General features: G+C 41.7%; 2 protein-coding genes across 4 annotated transcripts; both read left to right on the top strand.

The window, feature by feature from the left end:
* Positions 1–2,670: 2,670 nt before the first annotated feature.
* LOC101781185 (AP-5 complex subunit mu) lies at positions 2,671–7,268 on the top strand. Its single transcript, XM_004962818.3, has 8 exons — positions 2,671–2,831; positions 2,911–3,069; positions 3,472–3,780; positions 3,995–4,278; positions 4,417–5,312; positions 5,743–5,799; positions 6,281–6,328; positions 6,907–7,268. The coding sequence occupies exons 1-8, from the start codon at positions 2,761–2,763 to the stop codon at positions 6,979–6,981; spliced, it is 1,899 nt and encodes a 632-aa protein (XP_004962875.1). The 5' UTR covers positions 2,671–2,760; the 3' UTR covers positions 6,982–7,268.
* Positions 7,269–7,862: 594 nt separating this feature from the next.
* Positions 7,863–12,919, top strand: LOC101780781 (glutathione synthetase, chloroplastic). 3 transcript variants are annotated; one of them, XM_012844921.3, is made up of 13 exons: positions 7,864–8,104; positions 8,323–8,492; positions 8,796–8,871; positions 9,078–9,208; positions 9,827–9,949; positions 10,273–10,353; positions 10,672–10,752; positions 10,858–10,927; positions 11,200–11,321; positions 11,552–11,691; positions 11,764–11,956; positions 12,053–12,179; positions 12,639–12,919. In XM_012844921.3, the coding sequence occupies exons 1-13, from the start codon at positions 7,991–7,993 to the stop codon at positions 12,639–12,641; spliced, it is 1,431 nt and encodes a 476-aa protein (XP_012700375.1). In that variant the 5' UTR covers positions 7,864–7,990; the 3' UTR covers positions 12,642–12,919. The 3 variants fall into 3 exon arrangements, with proteins under 3 accessions (XP_012700374.1, XP_012700375.1, XP_012700376.1); XM_012844920.3 differs by lacking the exon at positions 12,639–12,919 and having other exon boundaries at positions 7,863–8,104; positions 12,053–12,375; XM_012844922.3 differs by lacking the exon at positions 12,639–12,919 and having other exon boundaries at positions 7,867–8,209; positions 12,053–12,375.
* Positions 12,920–15,476: the final 2,557 nt, after the last annotated feature.

Genomic DNA, 15,476 nt, shown 5'->3' with positions numbered 1-15,476 from the left:
TAAGGTGGCTCATCAATGGAGACAACGAACGCTTCTTGATCTAGTGTGGAATAATTGCTCTCATCGTCGCTTCCATAAGGGTCTGGCGTCAGGACGATGCGAGGCACCTGAAATTCACCACAGTTTGGAGGTTGGGAGGTTGCGGGTGGGTCTCCAGATTGGATCTGGAAAACTTGGTCAATCTTGGTGGAGTACTCGGAGGCCGAGTTCCGTAGACCGAAGGGGGCGCGGGACGGACCCTGCGCCGACTTGGAATCATGCAGTGATGCCTTGGACAGCTCTATGCACTCGACGATAGTGCAGTTGATACGATCTAACCCCGTGATCAGATTGAAGGACATGGGTGGGCGAGCACTGGCGACCAGATCTGGGACCCTCTCAGAGAGGGATAGTTCACCGACTTGCTGGGCAAGCAAGATGACGATCCTCGGGTGAAGGGTCTGTTCCATCGGAGCAGATCAAACGGGAGCCGAGTTGGAGGCGGACGCCGAGCTGGAGTTGGACACTGAGTTGGACGAAGCTGCCGAGTCTACAGGAGTCGTCGAGTCGACGGAGAAAGTGGTCGGAATAGATTCCGTCAGCATGGTTTCGAATTGAATCTGGACCGAATTGTCAAGGAAGTCCTTCATGCTCTCGGGAAAAACAACGCCGGGATGGGATGCTATCAAGGTCACAAAAGCGGATCTCGCAAGTTCCCCTACCTGGCGCACCAACTGTCGGAGTTACGGATCCGGCAGTCCACCAGGGGGTTACCCATGTGGTTGATTTGTAGGCAAAGGCGATTGCGAGACCAAGAACTCGAAGGTGATCACAAGAACACGAAGGGGCACGAGGGTTTTAGATAGGTTCGGGCCTCCAAAGAGTAATACCCTACGTACTGTATGCGTGGACTGTATTGTTTGGTATGAGAATCAATGCCTTAGGAGGGTGCCCTTGGCCGCCTTACATAGTCTGACGGCTAAGAGTTACAAATCGATTTAGTTCTAACCTACTCGGTCTTTACATGGAAGATATTCTAAGTTGGATTACAATACACGTCCCACAAAGTTCGAGTAGATTAGGACAACGTAGTTGTCTTGACGTGTACTCCAAGTAACTTCGTGTTCTCGGCCCGCACACCCTGGTCGGGCGGGCCCACTTGTTAGGTCCGGCTAGTATCCTGATTGGTGGGGATCCATGGGGTACTTGTATCCCTCATAAAGATCTTGAAAATTCACCAAGTCCGCAGATTAATCCACCATAACTCGACGAAACCAAGAACATACACCAGAGGGAGCTGAGAGCCGCTGCAAGTTTTCGAAGTTGTCTAGGAGATAGCTTAGGCCGACCCTAGCCTCCAAGACCTCCCTGCATGGTTGTGTCATGGTGGAGTTTAGGAGCTAGTTGTGATCATCAATGGTATGTACTCGGAGGTGATGATCTAAATACATCTATTATATGAGCAATGTTTTTCATGTCATTCGATCTGTTAGTGACGCAATGCCTCCTTTTATACTCTTCTATCTATCATGAATATGCTTGTTCCTTAGTCTAATTCATGGTTAGACTACATAGCTTACTTTCTATAATCATGGTGATTAAATCTACTAAGTTGATCCTTCTTGATAGCTAGACACGTTTACCTTATGACTATGCCCTTAATCTACCTACGCTGATAGAAAGGATCGTGACAGGTTCTTTCTTGTGTAAGGTGGGGTTTTTCGGGAGGTTGGTCAGAGGTAGTAGTTTATAGATTGCTTTGGATGAGATGCATATTGTGCTTGCTTATTAGCTGAACTACAAGTAGAAGACGCTAGGCACTTGCTACCATTGGTGGTATTATCATATATATCTGTGGATGAGATCTACTTTTACTCGTGCTATTAATCTTTACATCAAGTTTGCTCTCATATGCAATCTATGCTTCATGCTAGGATTAGTTCCGTTGAGTTAGATAGATAACCTTAGTCAGTTCGTTGCCGATCCAACCTTGGATGGAATATTAAAAAAAAAGCTACGAAGCTTGCTGTTTACAGATTAGCTAACTACCGGCAACTACTGTCAACGAGACTGTAGCATGAATCTTAGACACCGGAAGCCACGTAAGAAGCTAGCTACCGAAAGACAGATAGGATCCACGAGTCGGAAGGCCCAAAGGGCACGACGCACGGCACGAGTCGACCAGTGGACGGAACGAGAAGGCTTGGCTCGGAACTCGGAAGAGTCTGGTCTTTTTTATTCACTTCTTCAAAGCTACTTGCGCACTCAGTTTTAGAATTAACCCAGTCACTTGCCGGCCCGAAATCGCGAGTTCCTCGTCATCTTCAACCTCTACTAGACAGGTTCAGCACTCAGCATGGATGGATGAAATTTAGAAAAAAAAACAATATTACTTCCTGCTACGCTAAATTGTCTTATGCATTGGCACGTGTAATTTTAATTAGGTGAATTAATACAAATTCATATGGCACTGTACCTTATTTGCGATTCAGTATAAAGGTATCACAAAACAACACCATGCTTGCCCTAACGGAGGGAACACATTTGCATGTCCAAAATCGTAATAAAATAAAAGAAAAAAGAAAATCGCAGATGGGTCGGTCGGGCCGGACTCCAGGATTGAAGAGAATTTGGGCCGTCAAGCCTTCCACAAGACTCAGGAATCTCACTCGGCCCATCAAGTCGTCTTCCACCTCCGTCCCGAAACGCAGCAGCAGCGTCAGAAGACAGCGGCGGCACGGCTTCTCCTCCTCCTCCCCCCCACCCATTCCCCGGCGAGCCATGTCCGGCGGCGGGTGCAGCGTGCGCGCCATCTGGATCCTTACGCCGCACGACACCGTGGCCTTCTCCAGGTACCCATCCGAACTTTTCCCCGTCAAGGATTTGGCCCTTCTGATCCAATGGGGCTCACCTCTCCCTTCCTTCCGTCAGGCGGTTCGCGGTAGTGGAGAAGCGATGGCGCGCCTCCTGGGAAGCGGAGGGCGGAGGTGGCGGCGAGGGGGACGGGTGGGGCGCTGGGGCGACGACGCCGCCGCAGCAGCCGCCGGCCGACCACGAGGTCGCTGCCGCCTTCGCTGAGCGCCGGAAAAGGTTAGCCGTCGTTCCTTTGGTCCTTCGGTCAGCTGACTGTGTCGCGGATGCGTGTAGATTAGTCACTGAATTTTACTCGTGAGTAGAAGTGAATTGGGTGTTGGGATATTATCGATTATATGGTAGGAACAGAATGATACAGCAATGTTGTTTTGCCTGAAAACACCACAAACTGATTAACCGAAGATCCTAATACATGTAACGCAGCGAACATATAAACATCAAAGTACAGATCATACAGGGCTTAAAAGAATCGAATGTAATACATTTCAGTTTATCAAATAAACACCAGTTTATCACATTTCAGTCACTGAAGCCATGAGCCTGTTGCATAATGCACCATTGCTGTAGGAGGTAGAAACAAATGTAATACATGATTGATGTATCGTTGTCACTCTGTAGGGAAGGAACTGCACGTGGTTCTGGTATTCGTACAAGCCTGTCATCTGTAGGGTCAGATTCCTGGGTCGACGATCCAATCACTCGCCAAGTTATATCACTTCACATTGCTAAAGAGGAATCAGATGGCTTCATGATCTGGCCAGTGGTTCTGCAGAAGCGCGGATGGTATTATGTCCTTGTGTTGCCTATGGTGGATCCGCAGTCATTTAGAGCGTACGAGAATCTTTTAAAAAGGTCTGATTGTGGGAGTTCGGCCAAGGAGAATGGCAATCTCTCATCCATCCTGCTCAATCTTCCATGCATAACAGGGTAATGTAAGTTTGCTTACCTATTATTGGTTGTGTTTTCTAATCCAAGTTTTATTCTTATCACCACCAACCCCACCATCACTTAATATGAAAATGTTTCCTAGTGATATGTTGCCATCTTCAGCATCCAATTAACGATTATATGTTCATTACATGAACATCTGATGTTGTTCAACCAGCAGCTTGATTAACTTACACCTCATGTTTAATGATAGGGCATTTATGGTTGCGCATGTTATTGGGGACATAATTACTGGTGATGTTGCTGAACCTGAGGTGATCGTTAGCTCCGGGCCCTCTGTTGGTGGACTATTGGATTCATTGACTGGAAGTATAGGTATTTCTGCCCGATCAAAGCCTATTGCTGCACCTGTTGCTGCACCAACTGCTTCAGCCTCTTCACCTGTTGGCGCTGCTCAATCCGAGTCCTTAAAAGGTGGTGTTAGACCTTTTGACAAGGATTTACTGCGGAACTTCATCATTGGTGCAATGCCTTTTGGTTAGTATTAACAAAGCCTCCATGGTGTATAATACGTCATGTTGTTCTCTTATTCTTGAATGCCTGTTATTCTCTTTTAAAGCTTTTTCGTTGATCTATACTCTAACAAATCAACTTAGCTAATAATTTCTTTTGCAGGCACACCTCAGGATCTCAATTATGCCAATGTTAATTCAATTAGAACTACTGGATATTCTGGCGATCCTCTTCCGACCGACCAGAAGCAACCTGCCTGGAAACCCTACCTGTACAAAGGGAGGCAAAGGATTCTTTTTTCTAGCCTGGAGACTATACATGCTGCACTGTATGACCGTGACGATGTGCCAGATTTCCTTTCTGTTTCAGGACAAGTAACCTGTAGGGCTGAACTAGAAGGACTACCTGATGTTTCTTTGCCACTGACTGGGTTAAAAACTGCTCATGTTGAGGTCTCATCATTCCATCATTGTGTCCAAGCTTCAGAGCCCACTAATAATAAGCAAACCCTTGTTTTTCAGCCACCATTAGGAAATTTTGTATTAATGCATTATCAATCACCATGCAACACTGCTCCTCCTGTTAAAGGGTTCTACCAGTTGTCCATGGTTTCTGAAAATGAAGGTGCTTTTCTATTTAAGCTGACATTGATGGAGGGTTACAAGTCTCCCTTCATTATGGATTTTTGCATGATTACAATGCCATTCCCTCGAAGAAGGGTTGCATCGTATGAGGGAAATCCATCAATTGGGACAGTTTCAATGACAGAGCATTCAATTGAATGGAGGATTGTTACAAGTGGCCGGGGCCTCAGTGGTAGAAGCATTGAGGCTACCTTCCCTGGTACTGTTAGGTTTCTTCCTAGAACAACACAGAGAACAAGTTCGTCATTTCGGCTAGTTTCAAGCACTGCATATACTGATGATAGTGACAATGAGCAAGATAACGTTAAGAATGGAGCTAGCTTGGATGATTACATCATGGAAAAAATCAATAAGGATCTTCAGGCAGTTGATTTAGAAGAGCCATTGTCTTGGCAAGCATATAATTATGCTAAGGTATGTCACTACCAAATGGTATACTAGGAAACTTCAGAAGCCTTCTTGTCATTTACTTTTGTTTTGAAGATATTGTTGTAAGCAAAGTAAGTGCCACATCTGGTCATTGATTAATGGCATGCTTGATCTCCATGTTGGTTCATATAGGACTGTGAAACATTTGACTTCTGTATTATTTCTTCGTATAGTACCTATGCCCAAAATTGATAAAAATATTACTGGGAATCAACATTACACTTGATATCTATATCAACTATATTGGTTCTGTCGGTTGGGTATGATGGACGTGTTTATTCTTCTACGCACTCATGAAATTTTCTAGTGCCCAAAGACTTTCTTATATTCTTGTGTGGGTTTTCCATGAGCATGCGTTTTAGTTTTTTTTTAGCTTCTTACTGCTCTGTTGATTAATCATAAATCATTTTTTTAGGTTTCTTTCAAGATCACTGGAGGCACGCTATCTGGTCTTACAATTGATCCAAAATCTGTAAGTTACACATTACTTTTCTCACTCACTGTAGTGAGGTGTCATCATTAAATACAGCTCTGATAGATAATTAAAATGAAGTATTGTTGATAATCGCTGCTTTTTGTTAAGTTGCCAAATGGAAATCACACCTCAACATGTCGCATGCATTTACAGATTTTTTTCAGCTGCCAGTTTATAATGTTGTGTTATTTTTGAAGTAGCTAAATTCCGAGCAAATCATATTTCTCAGTTTGATGTCAGGCAGAATTTATCTATGTATTTGCTCAAGATTTTCTGCTTAAATATCTGGCTCTCCACCTTAAAAGGTTATTTGTCAGTGCGATGATACTGTACTGCTGCACACGTGGTAGAATAAGTATTGAAGTTACATTTTTCTCTTGTAATAGTGTCATTAGAAGTGCACTGTGTGCAATGCTTTATTGAAATAAATCTATCACAAATTTATTTCATGTTTTGATGTTTTAATGACCTCCTGCAGGTAAACATATACCCTTCTGTTAAAGCCCCACCTGAATACTCAATGCAGGTACTGTTTTGATCTTGATAGCTACTCAACTCTATTATTAATCATTAAATAGCGAACCCACTGAAATTGGATAGCTGGTTCGCAGCAGTTTTGTATTTATTCTTGGAGGATTTTTTTCTGTCAGGCTACAGTTTTGTAAGCATGCATCTAATGAGCTTGTTATGTCAGTGCCAAGATAGTGACAACTGACAAGCTAATACAGATTTGATCTACCACCACACCACTTTGTAGCTTATCTTAACTAAATGTCTCTGTATGAACTGGCCAGTTGAGATCTTCATTTCCTTTTCCATTGAGTTTCAGAAAGTAACAAACTTGCTGGCTGTGTAGCAGTTAACTACTCAAGAAAAAATAAATAAATAACCACTGCTTTTAAGTTGCTTTGGTTTTCCTCCCAATGTCAAAACTGGTGCTTAGTTGCCTATTCTTCTGTTATGCTTTTCAGCTTCATGCTTACTTCGTATCCTCTTCCTCGGAAAGCAGACTTGATCTCTTCATTAGTTGACTCGCAATAAAATGGTTTCTATTTCCCTAATCTGCTTAAATGATGTTTGTGTATTTGTTCCCCCGTTTGACAGGCTTCTTCTGGAGATTACATACTGTGGAACACCTTGGGAAAATGTCCTACCGCTATTCTACCTAGAGAACTATGATTGTCAGTGTGTTTCAGCATAGTGTCAGCATAATTTGGTGTAGATCTTTTTGTTGTACAGACTCCACGTTTTGTTTTCCCGTGTTTCCGTTCCTCGTACAAGATCTGTGGTGGGAAGTTTTTGGTCCTTCCCATTCATGAGTTCTTTCCCTTTTTTTAAGGAGAAAAACTACAAACCTGCAGATCTTTCTGTCTGAAGTCCCATCACTTGTGGCTGTCGTGTGGCAATACAATCTGAAATCCATGATGTTTTGAGCAATGGAATTTCCCATCTCCTGTGGTTGGCAACCTTTCGGTTGATAATTGTTTTAATTGTGGATTTGGTGTACCAGCGGCGTGAAATCCAGATTACATGCTGCTGTTGCAATGCCTTGTAACCTGTATGATCATCACCGGTGGAGGTGTGACATGGTAAACGCTAGCGAGGCTCATCACGCATTCTACTTTTTTTTAGGTTAGCTCGTAGTCATGTTTTGGTTAACTATGATATACTGTTTCTACAGAGATATACTCTGTTTAACTAACCATAAAATTTTTCATCTCTTGCTGTTTGGTCTTTTTTTTAAAAAAAAATTGTAGTGTAACTGCTCTAGTTACATGTTCATTCAAGATGCAGGATCCGTGAAAAATCCCACAACATGAAGCTGAAAAAGAAACGAATTTAGAGAATTTTTAATAGTAGCTTTATTCTTTCGTTGATGTTGGTGGAGGCGGCTGCCTAAAGCAGAGATAAGGGGATTCGATTGGCACACTTTTTACAAAAGGCTAAAAAGCCTAGGTTGACCCCCTGCCATTTTCGTGCAGCCCCCTCCGCTTTTCTTGAAATCTCAAGCCACATCCCCTGCCTTGCCGCAGCTATAAATTTGAATTCATTTCGTTTCATCCGCTGATCTGCAAACCAAACCAGAGCGAGGCCTTAGGTTGCAATTGCAGTTACCCCTTCCACGAACTGCCAAACTCTGCGCTCCTCCTGATTGGCTGATTCCACTGCCACTACCCGCGAGGCTGCGATGAGCGCCGCCGTGCCGCCGCCGGCGGATCCCGCCGCGGCGGGGGAGATGGCGCGGGAGGCCGCCGCGTGGTGCGCGCTGCACGGCCTCGTCGTTGGGGACCGCGCCGATCCGGTGACCTAATTCTCGGCTCTCGCCGCTCTTGTGTCTTCTACAATCCTGTGCACAGCGCCGATCCGCTGAGACTCTGCTCAGTGTCGTACTGTCATGAGCAGAATTGTGTGTACCAAACATGGTTGCCTCAGGATTTGATGCTGAGTCGTGAAATATAATTGCAAGCTATTGTCCTAAGTTCTGGCTCCTGACTGAACATTGTCGTTGAACTCTGGCAGAGATCAGGAACAGTCCCTGGTGTAGGATTGGTTCACGCTCCATTCTCCCTGCTCCCGGCGCATCTTCCAGAAACCTTTTGGAAGCAGGCGTGTGAGCTGGCTCCAATTTTTAACGAGCTTGTGGATCGTGTTAGTCTGGATGGGAATTTCTTGCAAGATTCTTTGTCCAAGTAAATTTCTTTTCCATAGTAATTTCTATCCACGTCATATATTGTCATTCAGAGTTCTGTTGGCAACGTGAATTAATAAACTGCGAATGTTAGTTCACCTGATTCTAGTAAATCCCCTTCTGCGTTTCCAGAGTGTGCTGTATACTCACTGAATTAGATCGTTGAAATTTGAAACAAACTGTGTATTATTTGTAACGGCCTGTTTAAACTTCTGAGCAAACAAAAAGACCATCCAGGTCACAAGCTCAAAATCTCTATGAACCGTTGGACTGATGGTCTTGGTTGATCATGTTGTAATTTCAGAACAAGGCAGGTTGATGATTTCACATCTAGGCTCTTAGAAATTCACAGGAAAATGATGGAAATAAATAAGGAGGAGGTAATTTACTAACGTTACTACTGAGTACTAATAAGCATATATTATCTCTTAACTTCTTGGTGTCAAACTTCTTAACCTGCACATTAAATATTACTAGACATTAAATTATCTTAAGATCTGTTTTCTAATCCTTTTTTTGGGATGGGGAGGGTGGTAATGCCTTTTTTTTGTATGGAAGTACTGATCAGTGCCCAAATATTTATCAGAATATTCGCTTAGGGTTGCACCGATCAGATTATATGCTAGATTCAGAAACAAGTTCTCTTCTTCAAATAGAGCTCAATACCATCTCAACATCATTTCCTGGGCTTGGTCCCTTAGTAAGTGAGCTTCACAGGTAAAGTCCGGCATATTGTTTCTATAACAGAATTATCTTCCTGCGCATGAAGGTTTTCCTTTTTTTGTAAAAAAAGATCTGGTTCAAGAATAGAGATATAATGCCCTGACATGTAGACTGAAAACTCTGCTGTTCTTTTTTAAAATGATAGATAAGTAGGGCTTGCTAAATTACACGTGGTACTGTGGTAGAACAGTAGGGCTTAGTTGTGTCTACCTCATATGTTTAATTTTGCTTAAATATGGAAAATCTAGTCCAGTAGCATAATATGTACCACTACTAATTTGGGACCATATTAAGGATATCATCTGGCGATTTCTCATTCTAGAAGTAATGAAATACTAGCCATATATTACGTATATACTGTATTCTTTTCTCGTAGGGCTATAATTCTCTAGAGAGTTTCTGCTCCAAGTTCTTTAATTGTCAGTGGATATGGAGAAGGCACTCTTAGTTGTGCTTGTGCATTGAATTTATTTCCATTTCTCCCCAATGAATCTACCTTGAGTTTTCTCCTTTTCACTAGTTGAGGTTCTTATTTGTTTAATTTATCAGCATTATTATTGTGTCTTCAACATGATGAGGATACAAATTGAGCATTCACTAATTACTATGCAGGACCTTAATTAATCAGTATGGACGTGTATTGAGCCTGGAACCAAAGAGGGTTCCTGGAAATGCAGCTAGCAGTAAATTTGCAGAAGCTTTGGCCAGAGCATGGACTGAGTTTGATGTTGACAGGTTTGGTATTCTCTAGTTGAACATGCATATTCATTAGGTCCCGTTTGGATGGGCTAAAAGTGGTGGACTAAAAATTAGCAATAGGTGTGAAAATGGGAACATGAGCCACTTTTGAGATAATAGGGGTTAGGGCTAATGGGCTGTAACCACCAAATTTGCCCTTCTCTGTGCAAATTAGCCCGCAATTAGCCCATGTGTAATCCTCCTATTCAACATCCAAATCCTAGGACTAAAAATTAGCCCTGGAATCCAATCGGGGCTTTATATGTTATACTACTATCTAAATGAGTATTAACTGTTATTCTTTTCCATGAATTTCTCAGTGCTATAGTTATGATGATTGTTCAGCCTGAAGAAAGAAATATGTATGACCAATACTGGATTACCAAATATTTGAAGGAATCATATCCTTTTATGTTCTGCTTTCATATTTTCTGTAATGATGAAAACTACAGTTTATTTTGTCAGATTCCTGTGTAGTGACTCAACTGCTTGATTGGCTTTATTCAATTACCTTTTCTCCCATATAACAGCTATCATTTTGCCTTCCCATCTCTAACCTTGAGTTCAATCTTGTCATTGCTTTTTCACGTATATCTTTCTTCCCAGTTTGCCACTAAAGATTGCTAAGTGTTTGGTAATTTTGGGACACTGTTTCAAGTATTTGAATTGCAATATAAAAATTGTAAGATCAAACTTGTGTTCCCTTGACAACGTATCACACATGGCATAACAACTATTAGAAAAACATTGACACAGGTGGAGGCTGAAGGGCATGTTCTACCAGATGGAACTCTTCTAGTGTACGTATCCATAGATGTCGAAAATCAATTATTAATTATGTATTCTAAGCATTTGAGCAATCAACCTTGCAGTATGTTCATTGTAATTTTTTTTGAAATATTCAGAGACGGCAAGAAAGTTGCTGTGGTGTATTATAGAGCAGGATATACACCGAATGATTATCCTTCAGAAGCAGTATGAGTGCATTACTATTTTCCTTTCCACACATAGTCTTTTCCGATTGAAAACTGAGTTGCCACAGATTATTTTTCTCTGTGACCTATTTCATTCTTATTTGAACATGTTTTAATGCTTCTAGTTCTATATTCCTTTATTACACTTGAAGTTCATTTTTTGTCTTGTTAATAAAGTCAAACACTTTGCTGTATATGATCTGGATACATTTGGGTTATTTTTTTAATGATAATATGCTAAAATTATCATGACAAGCTTGTTGTGTATTCTAGGAATGGAGTGCGAGACTTTTGATTGAACAATCATCTTCTGTGAAGTGTCCTTCAATATCATATCAATTAGTGGGAACTAAAAGGATTCAACAAGAACTGGCAAACCCTAATGTTCTTGAAAGGTATCAAGACCTCTTCAATAACAAATAGTACACACTTGAACATTCATATATTATTCATATGGCATTTTGGGTCTACATGCATTCCTAGATAAATGTGGTGCTTGTAGGCCAATTGTGCTTTTGTTGTTCTGATACAACTCAACTGCTAATATAATGATCAGATCAATTATTAGCCTTTAATGTAGGCTAAAACTTTAAGTTTTCTTAACCATCATTTGTTCTTTCTATAGGTTCCTTGAAAATAAGGAGGACATTGCTAAGCTTCGTAAATGCTTTGCTGGGTTATGGAGTTTGGATGATGAAGAGATTATTAAAACTGCAATTGAAAAACCTGAGTTGTTTGTATTGAAGCCTCAACGTGAAGGCGGAGGTTTGTGTATACATTAGCAAATGCGTATCATACAATTTCTTACTGTTTCCTGAATATGCTATTTCTATACAGGGAACAACATCTATGGTCTTGATTTGCGAGAAACACTTACCAGACTCCAGAAGGAAGGAGGGGATGCGCTTGCAGCCTATATACTTATGCAAAGAATCTTCCCCAAAGCTTCTCTTGCTTACTTAGTTCGTGGTGGTATTTGCCACGAGGGTCTTGTGATTTCTGAGCTTGGAATATATGGCTCTTACTTGCGGTATGGTTGTTTCACACGCACGCACGCAACACTTGTGGTCTGCAAATGATGGTCCTTTTCTAATGAAAAGTACTACCCTGCTCAATATCTCATCAGGAGCAAAGATAAGGTGATAACTAATGACCAATGTGGTTACTTGATGCGGACAAAAGTTTCTTCATCGGACGAAGGCGGCGTTGCTGCGGGGTTTGCTGTTTTGGATAGTTTATACCTGACTGATAAGGTGATACACAATTGATCAACGTTTTCACCCATTACTTTCCCTTAAATAGATAAAAATTTTCTGAGTGTGAGGCTGTTGCTCAGCAGTCAGCAGTCTGAAAATTCTATTGTTCCACTCTTATTACTACTGTTAGTAAACGTTTGCTAGTGACCTGGTCAAAACCAAAGGAGACTTAAGAAAAGTTGTTTCATCATAATGATTGCATTCCGTATGTCCTAAAAAAGATCAGCATTTGTATTTGTTAACCAGATCGTTAATTTGCATTTTCCTAAAACTGTCTTCCCGACAGGTACTTCTGTAATCATTAAAAAGAGTTTCCCTATTTGGAATTAAATGTGAAATGCTGGAATCTTCTGCTAGATTGCCTATTTTTTCCAAATCTAGCTACAAATTTCTTCGTTGCCCGTTTAATTCTGCTTTTCTACGGGAAATTCACGCTCATGTGCTTGCTTTGTGCAGTGAAGTAGCAAAAGGAGTGTCAGCTACAGCTTTCAGCAGGCTTACATCGACAATGGATTCGACATCATGTTCTGTTCTTCATTGAAGATATATAGGCAGCAAATTTGCTGCGGACTACAGCCATGTCTGATCTGTCATATTGTTTGATGATTTCCTACTGCCTGTTCCTAGGGAGTGGAATATATGTAATATGTGTAGATTACTTCTACGTGAAATCCATGAAAAATAATGACGAATAAATACATATGCACAGGCCATTCCAATAACCTGTTTTCTGGTCTCGTTTCTTCGATATATTGATGTATACCATGCTGTGTATACATCATAATGGTTGCAGTGATCCTTCGTTGTTTCATGGTGCGTCGGTGCGTTTTGCCGCTTCTTGTTCTTCATCACCATGACCATGCCAGCAACCATCTGTGCTTCTGTTGAAGACACTTGTGCTGTGTCTGTGCATCACCAAATACAGACTATGATATGTGCAGCGTATAAGTAGAAACGAACAGCATAGCCACACCTGGTGAGCATAGAGAATCACCTCACTCAGCGGTTCGCTCGGTCTGCAGCGCGCTTCCTAAAGCAAGCAAGGAACAACACAAACGGGCCGTCGGCCTTGGGCCCATTGGGCTTGTCGGCCTGGTGTCCTTTTTTAAGGCAGCGACCGGCTCCTGTTCCCCGAATTTTTTATTTTTATATTTTTTCTTTTACGATTTTGCAGAAATAAATAGCCGAGCAAAAATTTAGCAGAACTAGACTCCTATTGCCGGATGAAACGGCTACCGCTATTTGAACCGGCTGTAAAAAAAAAGTTACCGCTAGCTGAAACAGCGGTATCTATGCATGTGCACGTGGCACACGGATCCATAGCGGCTGTGGGAACCACGGAGTTACTGTCGGATGAGACGGCGGTAGCTCGTTATCGCCGGATGAGGGGGCGGTAACAAGCTGCCGCCGATTCAAATGGCAGGAGCAGGAAGTTTCCGCCGAATCAGGCGGCGGTAGGCGCCTTGCCCTTTAAAACCCGAGGAACGGCCGGGGTCGGGGTGCGCCTGCTCATTCGGGACAAGAGAAATAAACCGAGGGAGGAGAGGAATAGGGGTAGAGGAGGGAAGTAGGGTGGAGATTGAAGCGAAGCTCTACCGGATCTTCGATTCGCTTGAGGTATTATTTGAAATCTCGCAATTTAGCTTAACTCGTAGTTGGTAGATGTAGTAGTTGATATGATATATAAATGGTGCAGTGTTAAAAATTAGATGAAATCTAGGTGTACATATGAGACATAGACAAATATTAGTTTGTCGGTATAGCAGATTAGCTTAGTTAATTTGATTATAGTAAATTTCTTTGTCGATTTGTTTAGATAAATTTAAGATTAATATTATTGGCAATGCACGTGTTATGTTTTATATAGTTATTCAGAACTTTATATAGTTTTTTAGAATGTAGGTGCGATTAGGGTTAGTTAAATTTAGTAATATTTAGTAATGATCTCTCTTGATGTCGAGTATATTGACAGGGTAAAGTAAAATTAATTTGTTGATATATTTAGATAACCCTAAAATTAATATTATTAGCAATGCACAAGTTATAATTTTATATAATTTTTTAAATGTAGGTGTTGTTGGAGTTAGTTAAAATTAATAACATTTAGTAATAATATCTGATCATGTGGTGTATATTGATAGGCATGTCGGAAAGTTTATTTTTCTAGGTGTTGTAAGGTCCGGGAGAGGTTAGATATGGTTCAGAGGGGTAGAATTATTTGAGTTTAAGTCGTTTTGTAAATAAGTACCAAGAGCAAGAGAGGACTTGGAATCAATATGCAACTAGCTATTTAAGGCTTTCAATCTTGATAGAGATCAAGTTGAGCTGTCCGTTAGGGCTGTCATGGAGTTTCGAACTGACATAATATTTTAGGAGTTGATGTCGCTTGAAGGAACCCAGAACTGGAGGGCCTTTGTAAATGCTGCTATTAAGAGCGATTTACCACTATTATTGTTTATTGAAGTGTTCTAAAAGATTGGGTCTAGCAATCAGTTGCAAGAAGTCGGTGGTGGGAATGTTAGAAGCGAGGAAGGTCTGGACATTACTGATGGGAAAACTGAAGAAGATACTAAACATGGGGTAGAAGAAGGAGATGCAGAGGATGAAGAGGCACCCCATGAGCCAAATGGCGAGGCTGATGAGGGGAACACATCCTTGGGTTAGTTGAGCAGGTAGTGAGGGAAGGAGAAGAGCACCTTCGTGCCATGGATGCTGACTCATCAGATGAGGATGATGCTAATCCTGTCCGGCAGAACTGGTCAAGTTATGACCATTCAAACCTAGCAGTCAATGAAGGGGAAAATGTCCCTTGAGAGTACATGGAGAATGAGGTTTGTATCGGTGCTTTGTACCCTAGTGGGGATGAGGTGAAGGCAGCTGCAAAGCGATGGTCGATTTTATCTTTGCAACGACAGTTCAGGGTGGTCAAGAGCAACCTGATAAGGTATGATGTGTGTTATGTCAAAAGCAATTGTCTGTTTAGGGTGCATGCATACAAGGGCAAGTGGAAGGATTACTAGGAGGTGACTAGAGTGGTGGAGCACGAATGCGTGCTGGATGAATTGGAAGCAAAACACCGCAACTTCACTACTGATTTTGTTGCTCAATACATGTATCATCAGATAGTCAAGAATCCTAGCTATGAGCCCTAATTGATTATTTGTGCCATAGAGGAGAAGTTCAAGTACAAAATTAGGTACCATAAGACTTATCGAGCCAAGCAGAAGGCGTTAGAGATGAAGTGGGGTACATACGAAGCATCATATGATAACCTCCCTACTCTGTTGCACACCA

This window comes from Setaria italica, chromosome III (assembly GCF_000263155.2).
Source record: "Setaria italica strain Yugu1 chromosome III, Setaria_italica_v2.0, whole genome shotgun sequence".
Taxonomy (NCBI): domain Eukaryota; kingdom Viridiplantae; phylum Streptophyta; class Magnoliopsida; order Poales; family Poaceae; genus Setaria; species Setaria italica.
Note: the sequence above shows the minus strand (reverse complement) of the source record. Positions and strands in the feature narration are given on the sequence as shown.

Bases quoted from the DNA above. Each gene is read 5' to 3' on its own strand.
- LOC101781185 (XM_004962818.3), top strand. From the start codon at position 2,761: ATGTCCGGCGGCGGGTGCAGCGTGCGCGCCATCTGGATCCTTACGCCG. The intron at 5,800-6,280 runs GTAAGTTACACA...GACCTCCTGCAG, and splicing joins TTACAATTGATCCAAAATCT to GTAAACATATACCCTTCTGT. The intron at 6,329-6,906 runs GTACTGTTTTGA...CCCGTTTGACAG, and splicing joins CACCTGAATACTCAATGCAG to GCTTCTTCTGGAGATTACAT.
- LOC101780781 (XM_012844920.3), top strand. From the start codon at position 7,991: ATGAGCGCCGCCGTGCCGCCGCCGGCGGATCCCGCCGCGGCGGGGGAG. The intron at 11,322-11,551 runs GTATCAAGACCT...TTCTTTCTATAG, and splicing joins AACCCTAATGTTCTTGAAAG to GTTCCTTGAAAATAAGGAGG. The intron at 11,957-12,052 runs GTATGGTTGTTT...ATATCTCATCAG, and splicing joins ATATATGGCTCTTACTTGCG to GAGCAAAGATAAGGTGATAA.